The 21,602-nt window shown below is 41.9% G+C and overlaps 1 protein-coding gene across 2 annotated transcripts; it reads left to right on the top strand.

The window, feature by feature from the left end:
• The first annotated feature begins 167 nt into the window (after positions 1–167).
• Positions 168–21,000, top strand: LOC113039955 (beta-1,3-galactosyltransferase 1-like). 2 transcript variants are annotated; one of them, XM_026198136.1, is made up of 2 exons: positions 168–727; positions 19,907–21,000. In XM_026198136.1, the coding sequence occupies exons 1-2, from the start codon at positions 672–674 to the stop codon at positions 20,994–20,996; spliced, it is 1,146 nt and encodes a 381-aa protein (XP_026053921.1). In that variant the 5' UTR covers positions 168–671; the 3' UTR covers positions 20,997–21,000. The 2 variants fall into 2 exon arrangements, with proteins under 2 accessions (XP_026053921.1, XP_026053922.1); XM_026198137.1 differs by lacking the exon at positions 168–727 and adding an exon at positions 19,478–19,589.
• Positions 21,001–21,602: the final 602 nt, after the last annotated feature.

Here is a 21,602-nt window from a genome sequence, read left to right as displayed (position 1 = left end):
AGCGAGTGACGTGTAACGTACGAATCGTAAACACTAGGCACGTTATAATTTCACTGAAGCTAGTGAACGATCTCAAAGTGCCTTTTATTGTAAAGTTGTTGTTGACGAAATACAATGTATGAAATACATTTGGGGTGTATATTGTCAGTTCACATATGTATATTTTACCAGAGTTAGTCCAATAGGCTTTTATCGTAAATGTTTTTTACACATTTTCCTGACATTGAGGCTAATGCGTCTTGAAGTTGAGGTAATGCTAATGTGTCTTAACATAGCACAGGACGTCTGTCAATGTGACCGGAATGAAATGTATGAAATACAGGACTATTTTGCATAAGTCCAATAAAGAGTGCAATGACTAAAGTGTGTACAGTGGTATTGTTTTGTAAAGGAGATTTAAATGTATTTTTACATTATTTGGTTATTATAATCCGATCAGCTGAAGCCTATTTTGTGTTATTAGTATTACAAATGACAAAAAAAAAAAAAAAAATAGTACTACATTGTGTGGTATAATTAATACATTAAAACAACCATTAAAAACTAGCCTAGCCCCCCATCCTCAGTGGATGCCTATGTGAGGTTTGAGTTGGTGGGGCCACCTAAAATTCTACAGCAGCTTTAACTCTCAGGTTATCAGATATAACGGCCACTGATTTTCCTGAATCCAGATGCACACAGACCACAACACTGAGGCTAAACTCTTTAACAGAAATGGCTGGAAAAGGTGAGCTCACACTTGCTTTTGTCTTTCATGATTTAAAACAAACTATGCTAAAAAAAATAGATACATGTTTGTTGATATGTTACTGTCATCTGATATTTTGTTTAAGCAATGGTGTGGTAAACTGCAACTTACAAAAAACCATAAAAGTAACTCTCTGTTCAATAAAATTATTACACAGCGGATATTTGTACTAAGTGTACATAGTGTTGGATTTGATTTGCACTGTGATAAAATAGAAGTATTTTCTGCTATTTAGACTACTTATTGCAAATATTACATTTACATTTATTCATTTAGCAGATACTTTTATCCAAAGCGACTTACAAATGAAGACAGTGGAAGCAATCAAAAACAACAAAAAGAGCAATGAAATATAAGTGCTATAACAAGTTTCAGTTAGGTTAACATAGTGCACGTAGCACAGGCTTTTAAATAATATAATTAATAAAAACTAAACAGATAGAATAAAAGAAGAATAGAGCAAGCACATACACACACACACACACACACACACACAATTGCATAAAAAATTTAAAGAAAATAGAATACAAAAGATTAGAAATGTAGTTAGATTTTTTAAAAGAATAGAATAGTGAGTGTTAAAGTTAGAGGGTCAAATAAAGATGGAAGAGATTGAGTTGGGGAGGTCATTCCACCAGGAGGAAACATTTATTTAAAAGTCCATAAAAGTGACTTTGTGCTTCTTTGAGATGGCACAATCAAGCAACGTTCACTTGCAGAATGCAAGATTCTAGAGGGCAAATAAGTCTGAAGTAACAAATTTATGTAAATGGGTGCAGAGCCAGTGGTAGTTTTGTAGGAAACCGAACAGAGAACAAGAGAACAAGAGCTTGAACAAGGATTTGTGCAGCATGTTCCGAAAAAAAGGGCTTGATCTTCTTGATGATGAATAAAGCAAATCTGCAGGATCGAACAGTTTAAGCAATGTGGTCTGAGAAAGTCAACTGATCATCAATCATAACTCCAAGGCTTCTAGCTGTTTTTGAAGGAGTTATGGTTGAATTGAAACAATGGGTTTGCTGGAATCACAAACAGTTCTGTCTTGGCAAGGCTGAGTTGAAGGTGATGGTCCATCATCCAGCAAGAAATGTATGTTAGACAAGCTGAGTTGCGAATAGCTACCGTCGGATCATCAGGATGGAATGAGAGGTAGAATTGAGTGTCATCAGCATAGCAGTGGTATGAAAAGCCATGTTTCTGAATGACAGAAAATAATGATGCCATGTTGACAGAGAAGAGAAGTGGTCCAAGAACTGAGCCCTGGGGCACCCCAGTAGTTACATGTTGTGACTTGGATACCTCACCTCTCCAAGATCTGATAGGTAAGACTCAAACTATTGAAGTGTGGTTCCTGAGATGCCTTTTGAAAATAGGGTCTGGAAAATTGTGCACTGATGTGTTTAATTTTATTAATGAAAAACGTGGCAAAGCCGTAAGCTATTAGAGATGAAGCAGGAGGGGGAGGAGGAGGACAAAGGAAGTGAAAAAAAGTGAACCATAACTAGGCGAGTACCATCCTCAAGGATAGGTTGAAAGCAACACATCTAATTCATCCAAAAGTTACCTAGTGGTCCTGGGGGTCGATAGACAACTACGAAATGTATTTTAAGAGGGTAGGTAACAGTAACTGAATGAGATTCAAAGGAGCTGTTGATACCCAAAGATGGTAAAGGATTAAATTTCCTAAATCAGGCCGGAAATTTGACACCACCCCAGGCCACCTCTGTTGCTGCAGTCACCACCACCCAATTCATGTGTCCACCAGACTGCTAAACTATTTGGCTCTTTCAGTTGTTTGAATTGGGTGATACTTAAAAAATAAATCTTAATCCTTAGACTGTGGATGGGCAAAATAATCAAACGGAGTATCAAGGCATTCACTGTCTCTATCGTCTTTCCCTGAATCTCCCTTTCTCTCACTCTGCACATTGAGTTTCTCTGCATTATGAAATAAGCACTTTCAATAATCTACATTAATTATGCAGCCATCAATTGTATGTCCCCATGATCACAGTCCTACTGCTGATGATCTTATAAATCATAAAAGCACATATGTTTTTCTAAGAGTATAGCCAGCATTTTAAGTTTTGCTTATAGCTTAAATGTTACTTGAAGGTTCCTGCTCTGACTCAAAAGCTGAACTGTCCACCCCTCTTGCTCAACAGCAGGAGCACTTGCAGCACTAGTGCTAATGTTGCTTCCTTTGTCACCTCCAAAATAAATACACATTGTAGACTAGGCTACATATTGTAGGCTAGAAATGGAAAATCAAAATTTCTGGTCAAATTTGGCACACAAAAATACTGTATCTGTTATGTGGAGGGGTTGGGATGAACTCAGATGCAGACGGGAAGTACCAAACACAGGATTTATTAACACAAAAGGGGAAAACAAAACCCACGAGGGGGAAAACAATGACTAGGGTAGATATGAAATAACTTAAGACACGATAAACAAAGACTTGAAACACAAGAACACTAACTACAAATAAACAATAACAGGTCTCACAACGTCTTCTTCCAAGGGCAACACAGAGTAACAATATATCACAGGAACATGGCGTAACACATATCACAATGTGGAACAATCACAAGTAGGAACAATGAACCAACAAAAGACAGAACACACTAGGGGATCTAAATAGGGGAACTAATTAAGACACAACAGGTGGCACAGATAAGGCAATCACGACAAGCCTAGGATAACAAGGGGGCGGGGCAAGGGGACAAGACAACACAAGCACATGGCCCAAAGACAAGGCCATGTGCTTGTACACAAAACACGGGTCTGTCATGATCCTGCCTCGAGACTAGAGAAAAGTCAGGACATGAAGGCAGAATCATGACAGTATCCCCATATGTAAAAAAAAAAAAGTGTGCTAGTTTGTGCAAGTACCGTTGTATGTGCTATGTGTATGGAAAAACTATACTTTCAAAAAATATATATATTATCATATTATTAAAGGGGGGGTGAAATGCTCGTTTTCAGTCAATATCCTGTTAATCTTGAGTACCTATAGAGTAGTACTGCATCCTTCATAACTCCAAAAAGTCTTTATTTTTATTATATTTATAAGAGAAAAATAGTCTGTACCGATTTCCCCCGGAAAAACACGAGCGCCTAGAGGCGTGACGTGTGGGCGGAGCTAAAGAATCACGAGCGCCAGTAGGCTTTTGTGTTGAGAGCATGTGGAAGCTGTGACACAGATCCAGAGGCTGAAATTTAACAAGAGCAGCATCAGCAAAGGCGTCTCTATGTGGTATGTACTGAAACCTTATATATTTGCTTAGCGGTTTTGGAAAATGACTAAGTTCCACTTTATGTCGTCTTTTTTTTTTTTTTTTTAAGCTGTACATGTGGAAAGTGCAGTTTGATGACAACATCGCATGTTGTTTACTTGATGTGCTTACGCGCCAATAGCTAAGTTAACAACACAGAGATATTTGAAGCAGTTTTACTCACCGCATGCGGTTCCAACACAAGATCGTGACCCTTTTTCATTGGGACTGCATTATCCTTAAGAAATAAACGATGTGCAATCCGAAATGCAGGTAACAAACAAAAACACTTGCACAACTCCGTTGATGCTCTGTAAAAATAAACTCCATCCACTGGTCCCTTAATGTTGTTTCTCTTTTGGTAATCTGTGCAGGGTTGTCTTGCCCTGGCAACCAAAAACACACTCCTTTTGTGACTTTTCGCGACGCTCTCGCTCTGATCAGGCTGTGCTCAGCCTCTCAGTGCTCTGCTATACGGGAGCGCGCGCTCTTCCGGCAGAAGTTCCTTAAGACCCATATAAGGAAATTCCGCTCCATCTAACGTCACACAGAGCCATACTTGAAAAAAACTTTCCGAAACTTGTGACAAACCGGAAGAGGTTTTTTTGGAACAAAAATACTCCTTCAAACGTAAAAAACTCAGTATGCATGAAATAGCATTTCACCCCCCCTTTAAGAATATTCTAACTACAAGCAACAGCACAAATAAAATACAATAGAGTAAAGATAAAACTAAAATAAACTCACTTTCAGGGTTTTTTAGGGAGGTCTAACTTTAGATTTTAGGTACAAGAATTTAATAAAGTAATCAAATGTAAAACAGCATTGCATTTTGGACTATAAATTAAAGATTATTCTTCATTAAACTTACAAAAGCTTTTCAATCGAGACCAGTGAGTGATTTCTTTGTTGTTGCTATTCGATTAATATAAAGACTGTCACTTTCTGTTCCATAGAGTCCTTGTTTTCAGTCACCCGGCTTTCTCGTATTCCCTTGTGTTTTTCTTGTTTCTTGTTTTGGGCTGATTTTTATGGTTATGACCTCTTGCCTGTTTTTTGGATTTGATTTTGGATTACCAAAATTTGATTTGTGGGATTTCGTATCCATTCCCCAGCCACTATAGAGGAGCGGATGGGGAAACTTTCGAACTTAACCACCCTCCGTCAAAAGGGGAGTGAGGTGGGTGGTTTGGCCCAAGTATTCTGGACCCTGGCGGTAGGATTGGGATACAATGATGAGGCACTTAAAGACCTTTTTAACGCTTGTTTGGATAACCCTGTGCCTGAGTGGGAGATGAAGGAGCTGAAGATCCTAGATTTTAGGGGGTTCACCATGTACCTACAGCATCGGTCTCAGTGGGACCCCCCCAGCCACACCTGTCTCTCCAGGTGTGATGGCTGACTCTAGACCTGTGTCTCCAGACAGGAGGACCACCAGCCCAGCGCAACTGCACAAGGTGGTCGCCAGCCCAGTACCACTGCACAAGGTGGTCGCAAGCCTAGCACCACTGCACAAGATGGCCGCCAGCCCAGCGCCACAGCACAAGGTGGCCGCCAGCCCAGCACCACTGCACAAGGTGGCCGCCAGCCCAGAACCACTGAACAAGATGGCCGCCAGACAAGCGCCACACCGCCATGTGACCACCAGGCCAGAGCCACTGCCCAAGATGGATGCCGGCCCAGCGCCACTGCACAAGTTGGCCGCCAGCCCAGCGCCACTGCACAAGATGACAGCCACAGGTGACCGTCCTGAGTTGAGTCAGTTCCTGTTGAGTCGAGTCAGGGCCCTGTGGTCCCTCCAGAGTTGAGTCAGGTTCCCGTGGTCCCTCCAGAGTCGAGTCTGGTCCCCGTGGTCCCTCCAGAGTCGAGTCTGGTCCCCGTGGTCCCTCCAGACTCGAGTCAGGTCCCTGTTGAGTCAAGTCAGGTCCCCATTGACCCTCCAGAGTCGAGTCAGGTCCCCGTTGACCCCTCAAGAGTCGAGTCAGGTCCAGTTGACCCTCCAGAGTCGAGTCAGGTCCCTGTTGACCCTCCAGAGTTGAGTCAGGTCCCTGTTGACCCTCAAGAGTTGAGTCAAGTCACCATTAACACTCATGAGTCAAGCACTACCACAGTTAGACCTCAGGAGTCAAGTCTCCAATGATCTTCATGGGCAAGATCAAGTCACCAGTGTTCTTCATGAGCAAAGGCAAGTCACCAATGACCTTCATGAGCAAAGGCAAGTCACCAATGATCTTCATGAGCAAAGTCAAGTCACGGTTGATCTTCATGAGCAAAGTCAAGTCACCGTTGATCTTCATGAGCAAAGTCAAGTCACCGTTGATCTTCTTGAGTCAAGTCAAATCACCGCTGATTTTCCTGAACCCAGTCAAATCACCACGGATCTACCAGAGCCTCTTCACCTCTCTGCTGAACTACCTAGAGCCTCTTTACGTCTCTGCTGAACTACCAGAGCCTCTTCACCTCTCTGCTGAACTACCAGATCCTGTCCACATCTCTGCTGAACTACCTGAGTCTCTCCACGTCTCTGCCGAACTACCAGAGCCTCTTCCCGTCTCTGCTGAACTACCAGAGCCTCTTCACATCTCTGCTGAATTACCAGAGCCTCTTCACATCTCAGCTGAATTACCAGAGCCTTTTCACGTCTCTGCTGAACTACCAGAGCCTCTTCACGTCTCTGAGGAACTTCCAGAGCCTCGTCACGTCTCAGCAAACTTCTTGAGCGCTCAACCTATCCTGTCATGGCCATGGAGGCCATCCAGGAACTAACCGCCTGCCCTGTCATGGCCATGGAGACCATCTACCATCTCATCAGGGCCACGGAGGCCACCCTTAACCTGTTCATGTTCTCTATTTCAGGCTTACCTAACCAGACTTGCTCTCCTGTGCCATTGATCACACTGTGGTGGTCTTCTGCACTGCCCTGGTGGGCAGTCCTGTCTGCACCATCCCAGTAAGCTCCAGTTCCACCTGCTCCACCCTGGACTCCTGCCCTGTCGGCTCTGCCCTGGGCCCCTGAACTTTCCATTCCATCCTGGCCTTTTTGTTTTGTTTTTTTTCTGTTTCCCTCTATGGACCTGGCGTTCCGTCCCTCCCCCTGGTCCTCCGCCGGCTATGGTGGTCTTCTGCCCAGCCCTGGTTGGCTTCTGTCTCGACCACACGGCTGTGGTGGTCTTCTGCGCTGCCCTGGTGGGCTTCTGTCTCGACCGCATGGTTGTGGTGGTCTTCTGCGCTGCCCTGGTGGGCTTCTGTGTCGACTGCACGTTTGTGGTGGTCTTCTGCGCCACCCTGGTGGGCTTCTGTCTCGACCGCACGGCTGTGGTGGCCTTCTATGCCACCCTGGTGGGCTTCTGTCTCATCTGCTCGGCTGTGGTGGTTCTCTGTGCCACCCTGGTGGGCTTCTGTCTGGACCACACAGAGGTGGTGGTCCTCTGCGCCACCCTGGTGGGCATCTGTCTTGTTTGCTCGGCTGTGGTGGCCCTCTGCGCCACCTTGGTGGGCCTCTGCCTCGACCACAAGGCGGTGGTGGTTCTGTGCGCCGCTCTGGTGGGCTTCTGTCTCGACCACATGGCTATGGTGGTCTTCTGCACCGCCCTGGTGGGCTTCTGTCTTAACCGCATGGCTGTGGTGGTCTTCTATGCCGCCCTGGTGGGCTTCTGTCTCAACCACACAGAGGTGGTGGTCCTCTGCGTCATCCTGGTGGGTATCTGTCTTGTTTGCTCGGCTGTGGTGGCCCTCTGCGCTGCCTTGGTGGGCCTCTGTCTCGACCACAAGGCAGTGGTGGTTCTGTGCACCAACCTGGTGGGCGCCAGTCCTGTCTGCACCATCCCAGTGGGTTCCAGTTCCACCTGCTCCACCCTGGACTCCTGCCCTGTCGGCTCTGCCCTGGGCCCCCGAACTTTCCATTCCCTCCTGGCCTCTTTGTTTTGTTGTTTTGTTTTTCTCTGTTTCCCTCTATGGACCTGGCGTTCCGTCCCTCCCCCTGGTCCTCCGCCGGTCCACCTCCCTCGCGGTCTCCTTGTGGTTGTTGTTTTTTTTATTTATTTTTATTTTATTTATTTTTCCACTTCCTGTCTCTGTTTCCCTCTATGGACCTGGCCCTCCGGCCCTCTCCCTGGTCCTCCGCCGGTCCACCTCCCTCCTGGTCTCTTTGTGGTTGTTGTTTTTTTTTTTTTTTTTTTTTCACTCCCTGTCTCTGTTTCCCTCTATGGACCTGGCCCTCCGTCCTTCTCCCTGGTCTTCCGCCAGTCCACCTCCCTCCTGGTCTCCTTGTGGTTGTTGTTTTTTTTCACTTCCTGTCTCTGTTTGCCTCTATGGACCTGGCCCTCCATCCCTCCCACTTATCTTCCACCAGTCCACCTCCCTCCTGGTCTCTGTGTTCCTTGGTTTGTTCTTGTGTTCGGTGGAGCATCTGGTAGCTGCTCCTTAGAGAAGGGGGTAATGTCAAAGTGTCTGGTCTGTGTTTCACTGGGTGTCCACTAGTGGTTTCACTTCCCCATAGTCACCCCACTGCAGGCACTACATTTCCCACAAGCATTTGTCCCATTCATCACGGTTAATTGCACACCTGTTTATTGCACTCAGCTGTCTCCACTTTCATCATTTGCACCTGTCCATATAAACCAGCCTGTCTCTTTCTGTTTCATGGAGTCCTTGTTTTCCGTCAACCGGCTTTCTCGTGTTCCCTTGTGTTTTTCTTGTTTCTTGTTTTGGACTGATTTTTATGGTTATGACTTCTTGCCTGTTTTTTGGATTTGATTTTGGATTACCCAATTAAAACACTGCATTTGGATCTCTCGTTTCCTGTGTGCATTCATGACAGATTCTCTCTGCGTAGCGTTGAAAAGTCTTATTCAATCTATTAAATTGTCTACATCATGTAGCGTCTAAAGTTTGTTTTAAACAATCTCTCTTGCATTATATGTTGCGTTGAAAGTCTTTGATTGGTTCATTTATGAACAGATTTATTTAAAACAAACAAGAGATATACAGTCCCTACCATGTTTTTGGCTTGATTATATAGGCTAAATTGAATGTGTTTAATATTTAAATGCTACTATGTTAAGTTTGACACTGACACTCAATAATTATTGTGTCAGCAAATAAATTGTATTATTGCATTTTATTAAATACCTTTGTCACATTAAAACAGGATTCTTTCTGCTACTTACATTAGTGTTCTTAGTGACTGCCATTACGTCTCTGAATTCCTTTTCAATGCTGTGTTCCCTGACACCCTGTATAAAAATGTGCTGAATCAGATATGCTCCTATTATGTGGCAACTGAATACCTGTCTGCCAGAAAGAAAATCAAAAAAAAATTTTTTTTAATTTTTTTTAGTAACCAACAGTGTTTTTTTTTTTTATTATTTTTTTAGCAACCAACAGTGTCCAACAGAGTCCTACACAAACCACAAAGTTTTCTGTGAATCATCATGTGGCTCATCCAAGCAACAACTATCATTTCATCCTAGATGAACCTGATAAATGTAAGCAGGATCTGTTCCTGGCCTTGATGGTCCCTGTGCCCCCCCCCCAATCAGCTTTGTAACGCCATCTGGAGAACATGGGGGACTGAGAGCTCAGTCCTGGGAAAAGCAGTGCTGACTCTGTTCTTGGTGGGTTTGACTTCTGATATGTACATAAATTGGAGAACCTGATGACCCTGCAACTCATACACATATTGCTTAGCCAACAAACCACTTCTCAGTTATAATAAACCAGAATTCATCAGTATCACATTATCTCTCACTCAAATACATCGTTGCACATATCTGATTGCACATACAACTGTTTACACCAGGGATAGGCAACTCCGGTCCTGGAGGGCCACTATCCTGCAGAGTTTAGCTTCAGCCCTCATAAAAACTCACTTAGCCTGTATCTATCTAGTAATCTGGAAAACACTGATTGCCTTGTTCAGGTGTGTTTAATTAGGGTTGGAGCTTAACTCTGCAGGACAGTGGCCCTCCAGGACCGGAGCTGCCTATCCCTGGTTTACACAGTGCAAAATGTGTACTCACCAAAATTAAAAGAAATTAATGCATAGATGTACTCTTGCTCAAAGTTATGCTGCTGCTTATATCATTAGTCTCGTAGAGAAAAGAAAATGGCTTCTGGCATACATCAATTAACGTGGTGGGGCGGGACTTCAACATAAACCTCACTTAATAGGACAGTCAATAAAATTTCAATCATCACACTAACATGCATTTCACTTTGATTTTATAATTTCTTACACTTTTATTAGTAATATTATTTCTGGTTAGTTTATTATTTTAACACTTATTTATTCCTTTTTTTTATAATAAATTTAAACTATACAAAGTTACATCCTCCCCTCTTAAAGGTAAGCAAGTCTCTGTGTTTTATCCTTAACTTGATCCTTCAGTTACTCTTGGGCAGTATTAAGTCAGCAAGACTCATGGAATAAACCACTGCCTCACTCAATGACTGGAACAAGTTTTGGACTACTGAGGTAAGGGGATTACCCAACACTGGGTAATGGAATATTTTTGGAGGTTTTGGTACCCTGTTTGATTGTCTTAAGTTATGATCTGCACTTGAGTTTTTCTGTTTCTTCTCCCAGATCCTGTGCATCCTTGGATATATCCATTTCCTCCTCATCACCAGCTGGAACAGATGATGGTAAGTATTCTCCTTCAATTTAGTTTCCTGTTGGCATAAGTTCTTGTTCTCCAGCATCTGTGTGTTCATGCATTCCTGTCTCCTCTCCTAAACTTTCATCCAGCGGAAGAATGTTAGCTGAAATTTTTACAGTCTGAGGTATTTCTGCTTCACGAGGTAAGTCTGGCTCCTAAGGTAAACAGGATTTCTGAGGCAATTCTTTTTCTTTTTCCATGAGCTATTTTTGACTTTGAGATTCATATGCATAAGTAATCTTTGTTTTTCCAGCAGAAATTCTACTGAATATGCAAATTTCATCCTCTGAATCCGATTGTTCCTCATTTATCAGTTCTCTCTTTCTTTGGCTTTGTGTCTTAGGCTTGGAACACTTTCCTCCAGAGAAGCAAGGAAACCACAATGTAATAATAGATCCCTGTGCAATACTCGTACTGGAACATCATTATCATGTGGACGAACCTTATAAACTGGCAGATATTCTACCCGTTCTGCTACTACATGGATAGCAGGCTCCCATTTGACTGCAAGTTTATGTTTTCCCAATTCTGACATTCCTCACAAGGACTTATCTCCCTCGTCAAGAGTTGATCTTTCACTTGTTTGTCATGTGACTTATCCTGTTCCTTCAAGGTACCCAACATGTTTAGAAAGAGTCCTATTGAAGCGTTCTACGGGATTACCATGAGGATGATAATGAGTTGTCCATACATTGTGAATTTTTGCCATCTTGAAATGCTCTTTGATAAGTTAGACTCAAAGTCAGCTCCTTGATCGCTTAGTATCCTCTCCAGGAAACCATAGTGGACAATGAATCCATCCCAGAGGCACTTAGCAACAGTCCTGGCTTTCTTGTTGTTGGTTGGTATGGCAACTGCATACTTGGTGTAATAATCCCTCATGACAAGTACATTCTGGACATTACTTTGGTCTGGCTCAATGGAAAGAAAGTCTATACAGAGCAACTAAAGGGGCTGTGTAACCTGGATGTTGACCAAGGGGGCAGATTCTTCTTGAAGCTTTCTACTTCACGCACCGTTCACAGGTCTTAATCTTCCTCTCAACATAAGTACTCATCTTTAACCAATAAAAGTGAGAACAGACAAGGTCAAGGATGCAATCTACTCCCATGTGGCCCATCTGATCATGCAGGCTCTCCAGCACCATTGCATGGAACTTAACAGGTAACACCGTTTGGTAAGTTGTTTGATCATCCAACTGTCGTCATCTGTACAGAACTCCATCCCTCAATTGTAAGCAGTTCCACTCCCTCAACAACAAGGCAATGTCTGGGCATTCATACCTCACCGTCCAGCATGGCATCTGGCCTTCTTCTAAGTGGCGGATAACTTGGTTGAGTACAACATATTCTCTTTGTTCACGTTGCAGGTCTATACCAGTTTAACTGGGTACAGCAGACTCATCTTTCTTTTGTCTTGAGCAAAATAACCAGGAATAACCTCTTGTTCCATTGCCAAGGACTCCACTAGAGCAACAGGAGTTCCACATCCTTGCTGAATCAGATGCTTGTCCCACACAGCTTGTACAACAACAAAGTCCAGGACAACACCTTTGTCTTCACCAAGATGCTTTGCGGTGAATTGCTGTGTCCGTTACAGTTCCTTTTGTGATACCATGTCATTAATCAGCTCATGGGGACATCTTGATAACCCATCAGCATCTTGGTTTTGCTTTCCTGATCTATAGGTCAGATCCAAAAAGATTGTGGCTAATGCTGATAGTCAACGATAACTTATGGCATCAAGCTGTGCAGATGTTGTAATGTAAGTAAAAGGATTACTGTCAGCTATGACAGAGAAGTGATTGCCATTCAAGTAGTTAGATAATTTCTCAGTCACTGCCTACTTTAAAGCAAGAAACTCCAACTTATGGGCCAGGTATTGAGACTCCCTTTTAGAAAGACCTCTACTAGAAAAAGCTATTAACTTTTTTTCTCTCCATCTTGCACCTGCTATAATGCGGCGCCAAGACCTGTGCCGCTCGCATCTGTGTGGAGGATGTAAGGCAAGGTCAGGTCTGCAAAACCCAGCACAGGAGCACTGTTAAGTTTGGAGACAATGGTGTTGAATTCTTTGCCACAAGCCGTTGTCCATCTGCTCCCAAATGACTCTTTCATGTTAAAATAACTTCCTTTTAACTCACTGTTCATGGTCTTACTATTCAGTGGGGCATAAGCAGCAGTTAAGTCATTTAAGGATTTCACTATCTTGGAATAATTGCAGATGAACCGTAAATAGTATCCTGAAAATCCCAAGAATGATCTTAGTTCTTTTAGGTTATTTGGTTTTGGCCAGCTCTTAAGAGCACTGATCTTTTCAGGATCTGTCCAGACTCCTGTCTCTGATATTAAATGGCATAAGTACCAGACTGAAGTTTGGAAGAACTTGCATTTTTCTGGATATAATTTCAACCCATACTCTCTTAGTCTTAGTACTTTTAGAAGCCATTCTTCATGCTCCTCAGGGGTCTGGGAAAACACTATTACATCATCAAGGAACACCAAGACCTCAGAGAGATGTAGATCCTCCATGCACTTTTCCATTAAGCGTTGAAATGTACTTGGTGCACTGGTAATTCCTTGGTGCATCCGATTAAATTCCTAAAATCCTAAAGGACAAGAGAAAGCTGTTTTGTATGTCAGACTCCTCCATTTATATATGGTAATAACCAGACTTCAAGTCCAGAACTGAGAACCAACGAGAACCTCTTCGAGGTTAGTCAAAGCATAGGAATCTTTGACAGTCTGTGAGTCTAGCTTTCTGTAATCCACGCATAGTCTCACATCGCCGTTCTTCTTTTGTACTACTACGATTGGGGATGCAAACGGACACTCAGATTCCCGGATCACTCCTGACTTTTAACTCTTGCAAGTGCTGTCTGACAGCAACCAGATGATGAGAGTGAATAGGACAGGCATTTGGCTGCAGTTCTACGTCCTGATGTGACTCATTCTGTTATTGCACAGTCAACTTTTACATTGGAAATGATGGCACTTGAACTTCACCCCTTGAGAAAAGAACACCTTGACAAAGGAATGAGTTTGATTGGTGCTCCAGAAGAACACATTCTTTAGTGGATAAGCAGTTAACATTTGCTTTTCCACAAAGCAACTGTCTGTTGTGCTGGAATCACTAAGGCTCATTGCTTTGTAGTCTCACCAGTCCAAGACATTCTTTGGCATTATGTTTATGCCGTAATTCCAGAGTTTTAAGCACAGCATTGTACCCATATCGTACAAAATGGTGTTCAAGGATATTCAAGTTAGAACATTCAGCATACAAAGAATCAAGCATATTCATCCCGATTAAGACTTGAGATTGTTTTTCTGGGTTGAAGTCAGGAATGACTAATGCCAGTGTGGAAATTTCAAACTCAGATCTGACCATTTCTTCTGAAGAAGTTATTGGAATTTCGACATACCCTTTGTATGGAACTGGCTGACCATTTGCTCCACTGACCTCAAGCAGAAGATTCAGGGGCTTGATGGGATGATTAATCAAGCAAGCTTTGTAAAAGGACCAAGGAACTGTGGTCACCTGCAGCCCTGTGTCGAGTAAGCAATGACATTCAGTCCCTGAGATTTTGACTTACGCTGTACACTTGGATCCAACCAGACACTGAATACGAGATTTGTGGTGCAAAGAAGATTTGTGGTATGGGCCTGAGTTTATTCTGGGGGGGATGACCTTTAGGTTCACTAGTTCCAGTTTGTCCCGCAACTGGAACTGTTAGGTGTTTAAAGAAGCTGCACCAACATGACTGTTCTCTCTATCCCACTCTTGTTGCTTCAACCACAGTTTGTTTCTTTCTTTTTAACTAGCCTGGGGTTCTGAGAATTTTCACAGGTTACAGAAATGTGGTCATCTTCAACACATCTGAAGCAGTAACCAGGGCATGGTCTGGATTTCGTGACTGCATCACCGGTTGACTTAAATGGTTGTTTACCAATAAACTCATGAGTGGTAGGAGAGGGTGATTTCTTATGCTTAGCCTTGACAGTCTTTCTGGACTTTGGGAGGGTCAGTGATGTTTACTGTTCCTTTAGCTTAGCAATTTTCTTCTTCAATTCAGCGGTCTCAGACAACAACTTTGACATATGAGAGGCTTTGCTAGAAATGGAAGTATCTTGGCTGTAAGCATGAGCAGATCTAGGTGATGGCTGTGGTTCCTGCTTAGAAGCACCAATGTGGCTTCTCATGCACAACCATTTCTGTGCACTCTTGTGTTCTCTGGTTCTAAGGGAATGCAGTAAGTCTTCAAACTCGATAGGGTCGTCTCTACGAGTTTCAAGATGAAGCTCAGAAATAAGGGTGTCATCCCAGCAGCCTCTGCAAAACTGCCGCAGAAGATGATGGTGGGCCTCAGATGATTTAACTCCACCTCCCCTGACTGCCTTGCTCAGAGTAACTTGAAGCCTTTGGAGATAGCTAGATGCTTTCTTCTCTCCATCATTCTGAAATGTGTTCATGAATTTTGAGAACAACTCATCACCATCATCAGTTGCACCATAAGCTGTATCAAGCACATTAAGGTCAGATAAGTTCTGGGAGAAGCATGAGGCCCTAAAGGCTGGACAATATCAGTGGCAGGAGGTAAAAGACTCTCCATAATTCTCCTTACTCTTTGTAAGTCAGACACAGAAGGGTCATCGAAGAGTAAATCAACATTACAACACCAAGTGTCGTAATCAGATTCATGACTGGGCTGGGGAATTCTCCCTGAGAATGGGCGGAGCTCAACTACAGCAGTGGATGGAATTGCTGCATCAACTTCATTCTTAACTATATGCTCCACAATGACTTTATGCACCTCAGCAGGATTGAGTTGAACGTGACGCAAGGTATCTGACAAAAGATTTTCAGTCCTTGGTAAGTCATCTTGAGTATGTTATGGCGCATTGAGAATGGGACTGGGACTCTGGACATTCATCTTGGAAGCATTATGCTCTAATGGAATTGAGCTCATCAAGCTCAGACTCCTTTTCACCCACCTCATCTGGAATTAAGGAGCTCGAGATCTGTGAGAGTCATTATCTGGTTCGGCCACATTAAAAAAGTTAACAGCTTAAGTCATTTGTGGATTAATGCGTATTGTAGACGCAAACCGTTTAAAACGATTCAGTTCGATTTGGTGAACTGGTTCAAAAAGATCCGGTTACATCGAATGATTAATTCGGGAACCGGATATGACAAACTGATTTGTTTTGAACTGTCTTACAACAGACACGGAAGAGAAGACAATGCTGAATAAAGTCGTAGGTTTTGCTAGTTTTGAACCAAAATGTATTTTCGATGCTTCAAAAAATTCTAACTGACCCTCTGATGTCACATGGACTACTTTTATGTTGTTTTTCTTACCTTTCTGGACATGGACAGTATACCGTACACACAACTTCAATGGAAGGACTAAGAGCTCTCGGACTAAATCTAAAATATCTTAAACTGTGTTCCAAAAATAAACGGGTTTGTAACAACATGAGGGTGAGTTATTAATGACATAATTTTGCAAATTGGGCGAACTAACCCTTTAAGCTATTATTTACACCTCCTGGCTGGCTCGCCACTTTTATTGTTACACCTGCAACTCATACACATTATTATGTAGCCAACAAACCTCTTCTAAGTTGTAATAAACCAGAACTCATCAGTATCACATTATCTCTCACTCAGATACATCGTTGCACATATCTGATTGCATATACGACTGTTTACACAGTGCAAAATGTGTACTCACCAAAATTCTAAGAAATAAATTAATGGATGTATTTATATGTTGTGTATTACGTAATATGTTTTGTGTTTATTTTGTAATGAAAGCATTTGATTGTCTGCCGGTTCCCGCCTCTATCTTCCCGTGATGAGGAAGTTTTATGTTACACTGGTGACGAAAACCAGGAGGAAGGAGGGATGCTCTGCCGAAGATCCCCCGCCGCCATCGAGCAGGGCGAGGGAGTGTGCTGCCATGGACGCTCGAGGCGGTGGGCTGGAGTGAGTTGCCAGGGACGGACGAGCTCGCTACCGGCCGCCTGCGATGTGGAGGGTGATTTTCTCAATATCTTGATTTTGTTGTGCACAGATTCCAGGGGCCTGTTTCAATAAGGAGGTTCAACCAACTCTGAGTTAAAACTTGAACTCTAAATAGACTTACTCTGAGATGGGAAACTCTGAGTTTTATACGTTTTATATGTGTTCAACGACAAGACATTGACTGTGTCAAAACGGTGTCATATGAATCACATGAGTCCACTTGGACTCAACTGTTTGTTATCCACTATTTAGTTGTGTGGCTAGCTGATTGGTAAACCTTTATGCATGGCTGACCTTTTTCATTTAAGTGCAAAATCGGAGTTTGGGTTTGCATCGGGAACCACACTTCTAATGTTGTATAAACTCTGATTTGATATCTGCCATGCATAATGGATAAATTTCACGGTCAGCTTGAGTATTACAATGAACTATATTTGCACAGGATATTTAATCAAATTCTTACAAAACAAAGTGCCTTATATTGTAAGGTTGTTATTGACAAAATACACTGTATGAAACGCATTTGGGATGTACAGGTCCTGGTCATATAATTAGAATATCATCAAAAAGTTGATTTATTTCACTAATTCCATTCAAAAAGTGAAACTTGTATATTATATTCATTCATTACACACAGACTGGTGTATTTCAAATGTTTATTTCTTTAATTTTGATGATTATGACTGACAACTAAGGAAAATCTCAAATTCAGTATCTCAGAAAATTAGAATATAAGATTAAGATCAATACAAAGAAAGGATTTTTTAAAATCTTGGACAACTAAAAAGTATGAAAATGAAAAGTATGAGCATGTACAGCATTCAATACTTAGTTGGGGCTCCTTTTGCCTAAATTACTGCAGCAATGCGGCGTGGCATTGAGTCGATCAGTCTGTGAAACTGCTCAGGTGTTATGAGAGCTCAGGTTTCTCTGATAGTGGCCTTCAGCTCTTCTGCATTCTTGGGTCTGGCATATCTTCGTCTTAACAATACCCCATATATTTTCTATGGGGTTAAGGTCAGGCAAGTTTGCTGGCCAATGAAGAACAGGGATACCATAGTTCTTAAACCAGGTACTGGTAGCTTTGGCACTGTGTGCTGTTGCCAAGTCCTGTTGGAAAATGAAATCTGTATCTCCATAAGGTTGGTCAGCCGCAGGAAGCATGAAATGCTCTAAAACTTCCTGGTATATGGCTGTGTTGACCTTGGATCTAAGAAAACACAGTGGACAAAAACCAGCAGATGGCATGGCAAACCAAACCATCACTGACTGTTGAAACTTTACACTGGACCTCAAGCAACGTGGATTGTGTGCCTCTACTCTTTTCCTCCAGACTTTGGGACCCTGATTTCCAAAGGAAATGCAAAATTTACTTTCATCAGAGAACATAACTTTGGACTACTTAGCAGCAGTCCAGTCCTTTTTGAAACGAGTCGCTTCTGATGCTGTCTGTTGTTCAATAGTGGATTGACACAAAGAATGCAACAGCTGAAACCCATGTCTTGCATACATCTGTGCATAGTAGTTCTTAAAGCAAAGACTCCAGCTGCAGTCCACTCTTTGTGAATCTCCCCCATATTTTTGAATGGGTTTTGTTTCACAATCCTCTCCAGGGTGCGGTTATCCCTATTGTTTGTACACTTTTTTCCTACCACATCTTTTCCTTCCCTTCGCCTCTCTATTAATGTGCTTGGACACAGAGCTCTATGAACAGCCAGCCTCTTTTGCAATGACCTTTTGTGTCTTGCCCTCCTTGTGCAAGGTGTCAATGGTCATCTTTTGGACAACTGTCAAGTCAGCAGTCTTCCCCATGATTGTGTAGCCTACAGAACTAGACTGAGCCCTGTCAGATGCTGAATAGGCAAAGAGATTCGAGGTGCAGTTTGGTGCGTCGGATGGAGGGCTCCTACTTAACAATTTAAAAGCCTTTGCAAGTGTTTTGAGTTAATTAGCTGATTAGAGTTTGGCACCAGGTGTCTTCAATATTGATATATTCAATATTGATATAGAACAATAATATTCAAAAATTGAACCATTTCTCAATATTCAAATTTTCTGAGATACTGAATTTGGGATTTTCCTTAGTTGTCAGTTATAAGCATCAAAGTAAAACAAAATAAACATTTGAAATATATCAGTCTGTGTGTAATGAATGAATATAATATACAAGTTTCACTTTTGAATGGAATTAGTGAAATAAATCAACTTTTTGTGATATTCTAATTATATGACCAGCACCTGTATATTGTCAGTTCACGTATGTATATTTTACCAGAGTTAGTTCAATAGGCTTCTATCGTCAATGTTTTTTACACATTTTGCTGACGTTGAGGCTTATGCATTGTGAAGTTGAGCTAATGTTAATGTGTCTTAACATACCACACGACGTCTGTCAATGTGACCGGAATGAAATGTATGAAATACAGGACTATTTTGCTAAAGTCCAACAAAGAGTGCAATGAGTAAAGTGTGTACAGTGGTATTGTTTGAGTGCAATGAATAAAGTGTGTACAGTGGTATTGTTTTGTAAAGGAGATTTAAATGTATTTTTACATTGTTTGATAACTATAATGTGATCAGCTGAAGCCTTTTGCGTTATTAGTATTACAAATAGCAAAAAAATATAAATTAAAATAAATATTAGACTTAAAGCGTATGGTGTAATTGTGATCTTTTAAAAACAACCATAAAAACTAGCCCAGCCCCTCATCCTCAGTGAACACCTGTTTGAGGTTGGAGGGGGTGGGGCCACATAAAATTCTATAGCAGCTTTAACTCTCAGGTTTTCAGATACAAGGGTCACTGATTGTCCTGAATCCAGATGCACGCAGACCACAACATGGAGGTGAAACTCTCCAACAGAAATGTTTGGAAATGGTGAGCTCACACTAGCTTTTGTCTTTCATGATTCAAAACAAACTATGCTTAAAAATAAATAAATATGTAGATATATTATGGTCATCTGATATTTTGTTTATGCAATGGTGTGGTAAACTGAAAATGCATGGATATGGAAAAATATGCCGAACTGATCATAACCCATAACTACATTAATTTAAGGACAGCTTACAAAACCATAAATGTTTCCCCTGATATTGACACTCAATTATTGTGTCAGCAAATAAATTGTATTATTAAATTTTATTAAATACCTTTAATGTTTTTTGTTTTTTTTTTGTCTCTCTTCTATGCAGTTTAGGTGCAGATAGAGCTCCATGCAGGTGTCACATTAAAACAGGATTCTTTCTGCTACTTACATTAGTGTTCTTAGTGACTGCCATTACTTACGTCTCTGAATTCTCTTTCAATGCTGTGTTCCCTGACACCTTGTCTAAAAAAGTGCTGAATCAGATACGGTCCTACTATGTGGCGACTGAATACCTGTCTGCCAGAGAAAATCAAACAACATTTTTAGCAACCAACAGTGTCAAACAGAGTCCTACACAAACCACAAACTTGTCTGTGAATCATCATGTGGCTCATCCAAGCAACTATCATTTCATCCTAGATGAACCTGATAAATGTAGTCAGTGGGATCCGTTCTTGGTCTTGATGGTCCCTGTGGCCCCCCATCAGCTGGAGGCTCGTAACGCCATCCGCAGCACATGGGGGAATGAGAGCTCAGTGCAGGGAAAAGCAGTGCTGACTCTGTTCTTGGTGGGTTTGACTGGAGGAGCTGAAGCTCAACAGAAGCTGGAGGAAGAGAGTCGACAACACAGAGATTTACTGCAGAGCAACTTTGTGGACTCCTACTTCAATCTGACCATAAAGACCATGGTGATCATGGACTGGCTGGCCACTCGTTGTCCTCAAGCAGCTTATGCTATGAAGGTTGATTCTGATATGTACATAAACCTGGAGAACCTGATGACCCTGCTGTTGTCACCCAACACACCCAGACAGAACTACATCACAGGGTATTTGATGAGGAACCGGTCTGTTATCAGAAACAAAAAGTCTAAATGGTACGTGGCAGAGGAATTGTACCCTGAACCGAAATACCCCACGTACCTGCTGGGAATGGGATATGTTTTCTCCAATGACCTGCCAGAAAAAATTGTTGAGGCTTCCAAGGAAGTAAAGGCCTTTAACATAGAAGATGCATATGTGGGTGCTTGTCTGAAACAGTTGGGCATTGTACCCTCATCTCCCCCAGACCCTTCTCAATTTAAAGCCTATATGGGGAAATATAAGCGAGAGAATTTTATCAGAGTTATCACAACAATCCTGGGATCCCCACAGCAGCTAAAAGACATTTGGAAGGATGTAAAGAAGCCCTCATAAAACAAATCAGAATGGAATAAATTTGTGGTTGACTTTATTTACTCAATATTTAGATTTTTTTGTGCACAAATTCCTGAGTTTTCGGTTTCAGAACAGAATTGTGTAAGTTCAGTCAACTCTGAGTAGGTTGAATCGGAGTTTCGAGCGTGCACCACGACTATGAAAGGCCATGACCAATGGAGCTCCGATATTATTACGACTCAATACAACTTTAATTCTTATCACTGTTATAATATCACAGGTGAAAACTGGCAGAATGGTAGGTTATTGAACTAATAGGCTATTAATTTTCAAGGTAGTTTTATATATATATATAAAATATATATTTTACCAAAGACCTGCCAATAAGGTAAGAAAAACTACAGCAGCGGCTATATTTACACTAAGTGGAATTAACATAGCCGACTTTCTTAGCGATAGATCCTATTTACAGTAGGCTAAGTGCAAATAGTCAAATAGATGCTATTTACACTTAGTGAAAATAGTGATATATTCTTTTTTCCATGTAAAAAAAGCAGTTCTTTGCAACAGGCCAAGTGTAAATAATAATTAGATGCTATTTGTACTTTATACTGGCAGAAACATAGGCCTACTGTTTGCACCTCA

Source organism: Carassius auratus, chromosome 22 (genome assembly GCF_003368295.1).
Source record: "Carassius auratus strain Wakin chromosome 22, ASM336829v1, whole genome shotgun sequence".
Lineage (NCBI taxonomy): Eukaryota > Metazoa > Chordata > Actinopteri > Cypriniformes > Cyprinidae > Carassius > Carassius auratus.
The sequence above is the reverse complement of the archived record's forward strand: the minus strand, read 5'-3'. Positions and strand labels throughout refer to the sequence as shown.

Excerpts from the sequence above, each read along its gene's own strand:
- LOC113039955 (XM_026198136.1), top strand. The coding sequence starts at position 672 with ATGCACACAGACCACAACACTGAGGCTAAACTCTTTAACAGAAATGGC. Across the intron at positions 728-19,906 it reads AACAGAAATGGCTGGAAAAG|TTTAGGTGCAGATAGAGCTC; the intron begins GTGAGCTCACAC and ends TCTTCTATGCAG.